Genomic DNA, 12,455 nt, shown 5'->3' on the forward strand with positions numbered 1-12,455 from the left:
TCACAGTCCTCTTCCCTTCATTAGGAGCCTAGCAACGCAGGCTACGGTTTTCTGATGGGGTCAATTATTCATAATTTATAGGCAGAATGTATAAAACATGTATTTAGAGCTAAAATTTTATTCATAAAAAGCTCAGTTGTCATTCAATTTTAAAAGGAACTTGCTGTTCTGCTCTATGTCAAACTTTTATCATTCAAAATTCTTTTGTATATAATAAGAGCCATTACCTACATATATTTTTGATATTAGTATTTGGATGGGAGGGAGAATTAGGAAAATTATAACTGCCAGTGAGGGGAGGAATCTGGTATATTTTCTCAACGTCCGTCGACAGAATCAGGTGCTCTTAAACATTTCTGCATTATTCTCAATTGAGGAAGCATTCTTGTCTTCTTAATACGCAAGAAATATTTTGCTCACAAGATTTTTAACAATGTATAAAGCGCCCTGATTATTATTCAGTGCATTTTCGCTGCACCTGAATGAAGAATTTAATATGCCTTAAATACATGTGTTGTCAATCAACCCTACGTGTGAGTTCTTGAGATGACACCTCTCTGCGTGTGAAGTGAGGGAACTTTAAAAAAACAACCGGCGCCCAAGTGATTATAAATTGGTCTATATTCATAGGAATAGCTGGCCTTAATCCTTTAGAAATTTATTACTGCATATCATTAAATGCATTGAAGCCTCTTAGTTTACAATTTTCTGGAGAATAAAAAGCCATATGCTTTGTAGAAGTCAAAATTTGAAGGCAAAAATCAACCTCCTTTTGTTCCTAATGAAAATTTTACATGCAAAATTAAATTCGTTTAATTATATTTAAAACACAAGTGTTTTCTATAGCACTCTTTACAAAAGTTTTAATTTGCAATTTCTAGTTCTGGTTTGAGTTGGCTTTATTTGTTATTATAATTTTTTGTGTCTTATCTGAAACTGTCAACTGTTCGACGTTTATGGAAAATACGACAGTGTGCACATCAGAATATTAGATCTCAAACATTTTCTTACCATTAAAAATCAACATGTTTTTGGTTACTATTATTCGTTTACGTAATGATTTCTCTTGGTTTAACGACGAGCGGAAGTTTGTTCTATAATTTGTCTTCCGCGTACTCGAAAAGTGCGATTAAATGCTTCATAGAATTTGCTGTTTCGCAAACAATAAACCCACGGGTCGATTGCCGCGGAAGTAAAAGCAACCGCCTCGACAATAGTCCAAACCTTATGATACATGGTGGAGTAAACCACATATTTGCTCAAATATTGAGTGAAAGAAGTCACTAGACTCGGCAGCCAGCAAACAACGAATAGTCCCACCACAATACTAACTGTTTTAGCAGCTTTTAAGTTCTGTTTTCGTCTGTTCACGGATTCTTGATTCTGTAAAGTGACAACATTTATTCTCCTGGACTGCGTCGCAGAGGCTTTCAATATTCGAATGGAACAGAACACAATGATGATCATAGGAATTAACACTGTTATGATTGTAAAAGACAACCACAACTCAATAGAATCATCTCTCACAAAAAACCTTGAACAGGGGAGAAGAAACGACAAGACCCATACAGAAGCTATGATGAGATAACTTCTCGTGTTAGTAAGAAGCTCTTGATAGCGGAGCGGATGAATGATGGTAATATACCTGTCCAGACTAATGCAGCATAGGTTGAACGTTGTAGCTACAGTGGTGTGTATCCACAGATAATCAATAGCTTTACCGTAAGTTTTCAGATAACTGTCTTCGTCATAATTGATGCACCTGGCCGTTGCCCATACAGGGTTTATAACAAGTCCTACCGACAAGTCCGCCACAGCCAATGAAGCAATGAAAAAATTCGAAATTATTCTGAGGGAATGATTTCTGGCGATCAACCATAAGACAACAGTGTTGCCAATTACGGCCACCAGACCTGTGACACTGAACCAGGCTGCTAAAATGATCCTTTCTTCTTGGTTAAACTCTTCAATGATGCTGTTCATATTTCAACGGCGTCTTTCACAGGACTGCATGCGAACTTGGCGTGAATCCTCTAATATAAGATGACAAAAAGGGTTCATAGATTTAGTACAATTTTAATAGATTTCACATATTGTTGAGTCCAACTGATAAAAATCACCATCGAAGAACATAATTAATTATTTAGGAAACACCGGTGGCCTGCTTTCAACTGCAGTGCCTGAGTGGTGAATCATTTTCAACTTTGCTATGCTGTCGCTCTCGCAACAGTGTTAACTGGCAACCTCTCAAATTTCTCATTAACTAAATTTTTGGAAGGACGCAAGTCGAATAATATGTCGAATGTTGTTACTGAATAATCATTTCGCCCGTCAAAACATTCAACAACGGTCAATTGTAATACAAATGGCCAGTATTTGCAAGCAAGGTGACAAAACTACCCCATGTCGAATGAAAACATGACGTCCCACTCAAGTGAGAAATAACAAATTTGATGTTTGTACTACAATTCCTTCCCGTCATGGAAAAATTCTAGTCTATAGAATTTGAAGCTACACGAGTGCACCAGACTGCCAATTAGAAGATCATGAAGACGAAAGCTTAAAATGAAGAAGCGCGCTGTATTTATATTAGCCTCTGTATGATCTCTTTAGTAGTTCTTTGACATTCATGTTGTTCTAAAGGTCTATCAAGTCTTTCCTTCTCTTCTTGCAGTGCCTTCGTTAATGCTGGTAAACTATGTATGTCGTATCATAAATATTTACAAGATCAATTGATAAAATCAACTACAAGTCATGTTTTCATGACGATTCTGCTCTCTTTCTTTTTTCTCAAACTCGCTTTTTACTGGTCTTGAAGAGCGCAGACAAACAACTTTACAGTTACAATTTTACTTACCCGACTACTTGCCCTTTTAACGTCAGTGTAAATTTGGCCCCACCGGAAAAATCCACATTGATTAACGAGGTAAGATCACAGAAATGTTTCCAGAATTCTGACTAAAAACGGAAAGGAACGGGATCACATTGAGCCTGTGCATATCAATATTCTTCTGGTGTAGCTATAAATAATTTAAATGCGGCAATTGTTCAAACGGCAAACACATCATTTTGTTTACTCAGTTCCCTTTATTTATTCCATGAATGCAACATTATCTGTTTGTCAAGAGAAAGTCTTTTTGCCTAACGTATACAAAATAGATGCAAGAAGATTGATTTCTTACCCACCGAGCGCGAGGGCCGTACTGAGGATTATTGGCCCAAGGTAATGGCAGAGCCGACCGAGCACAGCGAGGTCCGTACTGAGACGACCGAGAGCCAAGATTCCTCAGTACAACTCGAGCTAGCGAGGTTAGTAGATAGTTTATCATATGGCACTCGGATTAAACTTGTTTCTTTTGAATTTGCTGGATTTCAAGAACTTTAAAAAATTAAACGATTTATCTAGACTAAGTAAGCCCATGTTACAATAAATTTTTCATGTAATTTTCTGGCACGTGTTGTTCAACCATGAGCATTTACGATAAAGATTCAGTTGATAACTCTCCAATTACTTGCTATAAAATTCTTTGTAAACACTGCCAAGTTCAGAAAACTTCATATAATATCAACTTAAACGAAATTTCGTCTGGATCGCTGATAAGTTTTTCTCATACTATTTTCCTATTTCTGATTTTGGAACATAATTTATTGCAATTACTTGGATTAGTTTCCTGGCCAATGGCCATTGCTTCAACACCCCGAGGAAATATCATCGAAAGTCTCTGAAAAACAACCTCTGTAAAACAAAATCGTCCACTGAAAAATTCCACTGAAAAACAAAGGTCAATTCTACCCAATTACCAAGTTAAATACTAAACCTTTGCCGAAAAAAAATAACTTATAACTTAGGTAATAAATGATTGACAAGCCTAATGGTTTAAGAAATTAATATTCATTCCCAAGTGAAAAGCTTTTATAGTTTTGACAACAACTTAATTCAGTGTAACCAGCTGTTTCCCTAAACTTGAAAATAATTATTTACCGAGCAACTATCTTACCAAGCTACTCTAGATGTTTCTTTTTTTCAGCGGATAGCCTGAAAACAATTATTGTGTGTTATGAATATATACAGTCAGGTCCCTGCAGTCTTTGAACCAAAGACGGTGTCGTTCCTCAAATATAGTCTTTTAAGAAATCGAAATGAGCGTGATAATGCTTCATAGAACTCGTTGTTTCGCAAACAATACACCCATGGGTTGAATGCAGATGAGGTAAACGCCACTGATTCAACAAATATCTACACGGAGTAGTAGGCTGAGTTATAGGACACTTTGTTGCTGAAATAGTGCGCGAAACCAGTGATAGGATTTGGAAACCAGGAAACCACAAATAGCCCCACTATGATACTAACTGTTTTAGCAGCCTTGTAGTTCTTTTTAATTCTTCTAAAAATGTCTTGATGAAATGTGTCGATTTCTCTATCAAACTTTGTTTTTACTTCTTGTCAAAAATGTTCGAAGAAAGTGAATTGTCCATTACTTTGGACAAACTTTTAAATTAAGTTGCAGACCTCAGTTAAATGTCCAAGTACTGTTTACTACGATGCGGATGTGGTTTAAGCCAGACTTTCGTCGCTATTGTTTCGATCTTTTGTTATGTTCATACCGTGAATATGAAAGCGATCTTCGCAGTAATGAATACTACTTGAGCAGTAGTGAAATATATGACTTTCATATATTTACCGTCATTTATGTTCATACCATTTTGTCATATTATCTTTTCCGTGGGAAATGACCGTTGTTATTAATTCCCTGCTGTCAAGCATTGTTTCTCTTGACCGATGGTTTTCGCTACAGCTTATTTGCATTAATATTTTGTTTATAGCTCGAAAGACAGATCTGCGTGGCCACTTAGCATCAAATTGTTTTCACTGTTTTTATTGGACTCGCATGACGGACCTCGCCTCGCTCGGTAAAGAAATAGAAATGACAAAAAGGGGACTCAGAATTTTTTCTTTGTCCCACGCTCGTAACAAGACGAAAAAACCATCTTTCTTTATTTCTTTACCGAGCTCAAAACTTACCACCTCTCTTATTTCTACCTACAAACATTACGCTATCGACATTGCTGATCTTAGCAGTATGCAAGAAGCGTGTCATGAAACTCGTAATAGACCTCGCTCACTGTGGAGTCACTGTGACTCAGTGGTTACAGCATCTGAGCGCAAAATCCGAAGGCCTGAGGTTCAGTTCCTCATGGGGACTCTGAATTTTTTCTTTGTCCCACGCTCGTGACGAGATGAAAAAAAATCTTTCTCTATTGAATGTCTGTCATGAAAATTAAATTGGCCGATATGGTTAGTCCGTTATCAAGACGACTACTTTTTCCCCATATGAAGATATTTTGCATATGCGTGGACTTATTTTAACTAGCCACAGCGGGGCTTTCCTACAATGTTGTCAAAAATATGTCCAAATGGGTTCTCGAGTTTGGAAGAGTTGTGCTGCAAATTCATTTCCTCGTGACAGCTTTGACAAATGCAGCAAAAAAAAAAAAGAAATGAAGAAACTTCCTATAAGCAATCTACTACCCAGGAAAAGGTTCGAGGCCGATTTAAAATATAATTCATGAAGGAGTCTCTTTTTGAAAACACCTTTAATTCAGCTGTGATTAGTTTGAAGAGACTAACAAACGAGATCAAAATGGCTTTCAGGAGAAAGTCAAGATGGCGCACGTGAAAAAACCAAGTACTGTTCTAAATAAGTTCAACCATTGACTGCTTTAACTTCGAAAAAACTGTTCTGAGTAATCAGACCACTGAAGGTCTATACAATTCTTAATTTTTTCAGGCCTGTATAGAAATACTGGCTAATCCTTATTTGTGATGCGAGTCGTTTAAGTCCTGTTAAAGCTATTTTGATTTGTGTCTGACAAATCCGAGTTTTGGATCGAGCCTTACCGTCTCAAGGCAATCAGTTGTTCCTTTGGGAAATAAATGATATGTCCACTATGTGTGGTTAAGCTTTCATATATTTGAAACATAAGAAATTGCCAGTATATCCATTGTTTTTTCATCAATATCTCATAACTTTAAATTTTAACAGAAGCTGAATTCAACCCTAGTAAAGTAACGAATGCTTTTCATGAAAATGTAATTGGCCGATTTGATAAGCCCATTTACCATGACGACTGTTACCTGCACATTGAAGACATAAATGGTATATTCAGCGTGCGTGTTTAACTTTTCACTTATCTGAATATCTATATAACAATCGTAGTTACGAAAGTTTGGCCTAAATCTTAGTCTGTGGACTAGGGGAGTGAATAACATTTCCAGTAAAACATTTATAAGCCATTAGCAAAGTACCACTTGAGATGCGCAAAGTTTTGGGAAAAAAGCTGCTTTTGGCGGCACCAGTGGGAACAATGAACAAGATGAACTAAGTATGTGTAGTGCGCTGAAGATTGTTCTACAGCTGAGTGATAAAGCAGCGACCAACGAAACTCAGAAATTTGCGATTCAGTTTCGTGTTAATCCTTATTACCTGTTAAGAAAATGGGATATTAAATGTTGTAGACGTAAAAGCGCAATGTTCAAAGGTGCCCCCCTTCCGGCTCTTAAAATGCTATATTTTCTAGGGCTTATATATAACGAGATAAAAGTGTTGCCGAAAAAGCTTTAAGAGTGAATGTGCTTTACAAAATTCCTTGTGTTTTTTGACAGACCGCTATTTGAAAGCCACACCTGACCCTTCACTCAAGAATTTTGAACTGTAGCTGAACAGCAGAGTCGACACTATTTAATAGCTGAGGCGATTCAACCCAGTGTTCGTTAGGATTTGTATTAGAGGTATCTGACAAATGCTGTTGAATCTAAATAGCTAAATCGCAGCAGGGTCTAATCTGTTTTGCAGTCGACATTGGGATGGACAAAATTTTCTCCCTTGGTTTTGCACATCTCCTGCCGTCTCGTAAGTGGTTCTTTCCATATATCTTCCAATCGCTCTGACGAAGGGCTAACGCTCGAAACGTCAGCTTTTTTACTCTTTACGGTGGCTAATTTACGTCTTCAACCCAGTTGTTAACACTAACTTACCTGCTATACTCTCCCACCGACGCAGCACCACAGTTTCTTTAGAAACTTACCCCTTTATTCTTTCCATATAACCGACTCTGGAAAATCTTTTGATTTTAGTCTCCCTTGAAAAGGACACATCCCTCCATCCGCCATCAAAACTTCTGCTTCGCACTTTGACAATAACCGATCTTTATTCCGGCCTCATTTCAAAGCCGCTAACGTTTACCCTACTCTTGTCTGCTATCACCTAAAAGTGGCGGACCCTCTGTCGTACGGCTAAATATTCTGTATGTGTAGTTACCACGATTTTCTCAGCGGTATCCCTTTTGATTCTAACCTCCATGGCAGTTGACAAACTCCAGGCCCTTAAACAGGAATTAGATATAGCGGCAAATTGCAAATGTCAAGAGAATACGCGTGATCGTCCTGTTAATGCGGATGAAAAGCACTCTAATCGGTTTACTTTACCTTTGGAACATGACATTATATTTCCTTTTCGCTGAACTATTTATAGCAATACTGGTGATGATTTCAACCTTCTACTTCTTACTTTCGAGTAAAATTTATCGCGTTTCCTCAGTGGAATTTCCTAAGATTTGCTGGACCGTTAAACATATTTTTGCCCTTCCTGGTGCCTGTACATGTTGATTATGATTCCATAAGCTCAAATTTAAGATAGTGGAAGAAAACACAAATTGCAAATAGCGAGGAAACTGCCCTTGTAACTCCTATTTTTTTCGGCTTTTAAGGGATCGGCAGGACAATTTTCACAAATTGGGAAAATTTTTAGAGATTTCACCGAGACAAATTGAAGAAAATCAAAGGTAAAGCCAAATTATCGCTGGCGAGCGCCTCTCTTCGTGGAGCCATCGCTTAATAACGAAAGTCATTTTGACAATATTTACAACAGTAAACGATAGTCCGAACCTTACTCATTGCCTTTTGATGGCTTTTAGTGACCATGAAAGGCGAAAACATAAACATTTTCTAGAAAAATATTACGCTGGCGCGCGCCAACATTCAGCAAAAACCCTATGGAGCCTCCTTAAGAGATAGTTGATGGTTTTGAAATGAGCTGTTAGGCCCAGTCTTACAGGCGCTAAGCTATATCCTGTTTTACTGACTGATGGTGATTTGAATTATTGGCTAAATATTGATCAGTGTCGTATCAATAAAAGGGAATGGTGTTATCTTTCTCGACTCAGTGCATCGTGCGCTCCATAACTTCTTGTTTCTAACAGATATCCGCCCACATTTGTACGAAAGATACCAACGACAAAAAGATCAACAACAAATGAAGAGCTCGCGCAAGATTTCAAATTTACAGTGTTTCTGCCCTACATTAAAGGTGTCTCAGAGGTTCTTCGTCGCTACTTACAGCAACAAGGACTGCACACAGTCTCTAGATCTGACACGCGCGATATCGATGCTCAAGTCACTCTAAAGCGTTGCCATAAAATATAAACCCATTTAATTTGTTTTCTCTTTCGAGATATCAACAACAAATCGATAGAAATAAGCAGTAACGAAACACCTGACAAGTGCAACAATGCTTAATTATTAATTAATAACAGGGCGTGAATTTTTCACTTTGGCGACCAAATCCTGAAGATAAGTCGCCAAATTGGCGACTAGAATGTTTCATCATAACCTTACCAAGAGATATAGTGAATTAAAAAGGTTTGCAAAGATAAATCCGCAGCAAACTTCCTCGTTAAGTTTGTTTCCAAAACGCAACACATGCATCTCGATCGATAACTAGACGCCATCTTGGATTTAGGTGATCTTGAATGACATGTATATCATCCATCCTAGTGTCCACTTTGTAGCACGTTAAAGATCTTTTTCCTAGCTTAATTTTGTTGTGTCTATTTAGAACGTTGACAGCGTAAAAAAAAGGTTTTGATCACTTTGCATAGAAATGATAACGACAAATGGACCTTATAAACATTATAAACGACGGCAAAAATAGCTCCGGAAGATTAACTTCTACTAATCAACATCAGAGCCAACAGTGTCGCGACGAATTGGCAGTCAAAGTCTCAAAAATTAATTTCAAATGTCACACAGAGTGAAGTACAATTCGTAATCAGCAAATGTCTTTGATCAGAAGGGGAACTGAAGGTTGATATAGAATATCGGCGAAGAGGAAATGAACGCCTCCTGGCGAGCGCAACAATGCCTAACAGCATGTAACTAATAATAACGATCACTTCGCATAAAAATAATGATGACAAAACGTTAAAAAAAAATTTAAAGATATGACCAATATCTGCCGAGAACAGAATTCGACCAATCAACGTCAAAACTTTAAAAAATTTCTAAAGATATGACCAATATCTGCCGAGAACTGAATTCGACCAATGAACGTCAAAGCCAACTATATCTTGACGAATTGACAGCCGATGTCTCATGAATGAATTTCAAATAACACTCTAGATTAGGTAAAATTCGTAATCAGAAAACGTTTTTGATCAGAAGAGAAACAGGAGGTCGATAAAGAAGTCGACGCTGTAGAAATGAACGACACACGCACTTCGGGAAATCAAGGTAAACCGCTACCGTTAGAGGCAAAGATCGCTTTAGCAACGTGGTTGGGTGTCGCAGGTTTAGTGACAATAGTTGGAAATGGAATTGTCCTGTGGTTGATTTCCAAAAAAAGATCTCTAAGAACAATGTCTAACCTATTCCTGACCTCGTTGGCCGCTGCAGACTTTTTAGTAGGACTTGTTATAGACCCAGTCTGGATAGTCATACGATGTTTGGGTTATAATTCTAATAAAGCCTACATTGAAACCTTCGGTAGGGGTATAGATTATCTGTGGATCCACACTACTGTGGCAACAACATTTAACTTATGCTGTGTTAGCCTGGACAGGTATGTAGCCATCATTCATCCTCTGCGCTACCACGATTTTCTCACCAACAGAAGATGTTATTTACTGATAGCTAATGTATGGTTTATGTCCCTTGTCTTACCCTGCTCAAGGTTCATGGTTCAGGATATAACAGCTTTATCAACATTGTATATATCATTTACAGTTATGACAATATTATTTCCAATGTCTATAATCATGTTCTGTTCTATTCGAATTTTAAAAGCCGCCTTAGGGCATTACAATAGCATAAACCCGACGAGCAGCTGTGAGCAGAATCAAGACATTATTAGAAGAACTAAAAAGAACTACAAGGCTGCTAAAACAGTTAGTATCATAGTGGGGCTATTTGTGGTTTCCTGGTTGCCAAGTCTCATAACTGGTTTTGTACATTACTTCAATACCAAAGGGTCTCATAACGCAAACTACTACACCGTGTGGACATTTGTTGAAACAACAGCGTTTACTTCATCGGCAATCAACCCATGGGTGTATTGTTTGAGAAACGACGAGTTCTATGAAGCACTATCACGCACATTTCGATTTCTTGAAAGACGGTGATTTGGAGAAATGTTTTGTCTTCAGTTCAGAGACCGTTCAAACGGGGAGCTGGCTGTTTAAATTCATAACGCATAACTGATATTTCGTAAAACAAAAATGAAGAGTAGCTTAGTTAGTTGGTAACTGTTCCCCCTAGAGACTGGCCTAAAACTGATTTTCAAGTTTGTGAAAACAACTGCACGGTTACACTAAATCAAGTTGTTGTCAAACTCAGAAACGGCTTGAATATAAATTTCCTAACTCCATCCAACCTGTGAATAATAATTACCTATTCAATTATTCTAGCTTTAGCCGCAAATTTTTTTTTGGGTTAGAATTGATTTTCACTTTTCAGGGAAGTTTTCGTTGACTTTTTGTAGTACAGATGTTTTAGAGAGTAATATGTCAATATTTTCTTTGGGTACGGAAGCATTAAGTTCATTACCACGAAAGTGTGTGTGTTTTTCAATCAATATTCAGAAAACAGGCTATGGAAATAATAATTAAAAAGACATCATTTATTCAGACGGTACCTCTTTGAAGTCGGTATTACATCACGTTTTCTTTAAATGTTTACAAGGGATTGTATTGCAAGTCAAGAGAAAGTTGCTAACCGGATCTTTGTAGTGTAAAAATATATTTCCCTAACAAAGACATATTTCAGAGGCCAAGAATGGTTATATCCCTACCCTTTTGCTAATTATTAAGGTCTCTCTGAGTAAAGGCCAGAAGTAAGGAAATTGTTGTGTGAACTACACTCGTTAACCCCTCACCCAACCTTTTTTACATGACGTGGTTGATGAAAGGGTAAGTTGTAGGGTAAGCAAAACTTTGCTGTGGAGTTGTTTATCGATGCTTGAACATGATCAGTAGGGAGCGTATAATGAACTTAACAAACAATAAAGTGATTAGAATCTACGATTGATCATATTTATATTTACGACTACCTGTTACGCACCGTCTATAGCTTACCAGCATAAATAAAACCACTGTAAGAAAAGAAGGGGAGATTTGACGAACCTTAAAAATCACCTTGAATATCTGGGAGGTCTTTTAAAGAAAACATACAAAGACTAAAACTATTAAATAAAGCGCAATTCTACATCTTTTATCGTCATGGAGATCTTCTGTTTGGGAACCTGCTGCTTCTGTAGCACAGACAACTCTGCGTCAGCGGACAGCGACGGGAATTGGAAAGAGTGTACCTTATTGAATCGATCCGCCTACTAATTATTCCCCTTGGCGGAAACCATAGAAAATAGGGTGGATCTCCGCTAACGGAAGAAACAAGAAGGGAAGTAGACCATGACCATTGCGGCCATAAAGTGACATTACAAATATAATATCGGACCTTGTTAATGCCAAACAAACGGACACCCTGCTCTCCCGCGGAGAAATGGAGATTTGACAATACTGATCCGCACTGCTCTGCTGCTTTGGTCGTATCTCCGTTGATTTGCAAATTAAGACAAATTTCTTTGCCGAGAGTCCATTATTGTGCATGGTGCATTTGCTTGAGAGAGAGGGAAAACAAAAGAAAAATCTAAATTTCCCCCTTGACAAGGGTCAGCGTCCGCTTATGAGAGAGTGTCCGTCTCCGGGAGTGTGTTAAAACAGAGTTCAATTGGGAAGTAAAACGGGAACAAGATGCATAACTACGTGAACTCGGGCTTCTTACGGAGTCTCGAACTATAATACGCGCTTGGTAAAATATCTAGTGAACTCCCTCAATGTTCGTTCCTTGAATCTTAATATGCAATACGCGAATCCGATAAGCGGTTTTCTACCGGTTTTACGGCTGATTATTTAGATTGACAGAGGTCTCCTCGATCTTATGGTTCTACTTCACCCATTTGGTGACCTATTATTTATATATATATATATATTAATAGTGTATCATATGAATGTAACATTGCAGCTCGGAAGACTTTGGTATACTTGGAAGAATACACTTGTAAACAAATTCCTTTAGTTTTGTGCTCTTGGTCCTCAGACATTTCAGGATTCGCACTGGTATTTTA

General features: G+C 37.7%; 2 protein-coding genes across 2 annotated transcripts; one reads left to right on the forward strand and one right to left on the reverse strand.

The window, feature by feature from the left end:
• Nucleotides 1-891: 891 nt before the first annotated feature.
• On the reverse strand, nucleotides 892-2,946 carry LOC131785685 (beta-1 adrenergic receptor-like). Its single transcript, XM_059102616.2, has 2 exons — nucleotides 2,858-2,946; nucleotides 892-2,033 (listed from the first exon to the last, which is right to left on the reverse strand). The coding sequence occupies exon 2, from the start codon at nucleotides 1,981-1,983 to the stop codon at nucleotides 1,072-1,074; it is 912 nt and encodes a 303-aa protein (XP_058958599.2). The 5' UTR covers nucleotides 1,984-2,033; nucleotides 2,858-2,946; the 3' UTR covers nucleotides 892-1,071.
• A 6,591-nt stretch (nucleotides 2,947-9,537) lies between these two features.
• Nucleotides 9,538-10,455, forward strand: LOC131785683 (beta-1 adrenergic receptor-like). Its single transcript, XM_059102614.2, has one exon. The coding sequence runs from the start codon at nucleotides 9,538-9,540 to the stop codon at nucleotides 10,453-10,455; it is 918 nt and encodes a 305-aa protein (XP_058958597.2).
• Nucleotides 10,456-12,455: the final 2,000 nt, after the last annotated feature.

This window comes from Pocillopora verrucosa, chromosome 4 (genome assembly GCF_036669915.1).
Source record: "Pocillopora verrucosa isolate sample1 chromosome 4, ASM3666991v2, whole genome shotgun sequence".
Taxonomy (NCBI): domain Eukaryota; kingdom Metazoa; phylum Cnidaria; class Anthozoa; order Scleractinia; family Pocilloporidae; genus Pocillopora; species Pocillopora verrucosa.

What these genes read in the sequence shown, in the direction of transcription:
- LOC131785685 (XM_059102616.2), bottom strand. Translation starts at nt 1,983, where the DNA reads ATGAACAGCATCATTGAAGAGTTTAACCAAGAAGAAAGGATCATTTTA.
- LOC131785683 (XM_059102614.2), top strand. Translation starts at nt 9,538, where the DNA reads ATGAACGACACACGCACTTCGGGAAATCAAGGTAAACCGCTACCGTTA.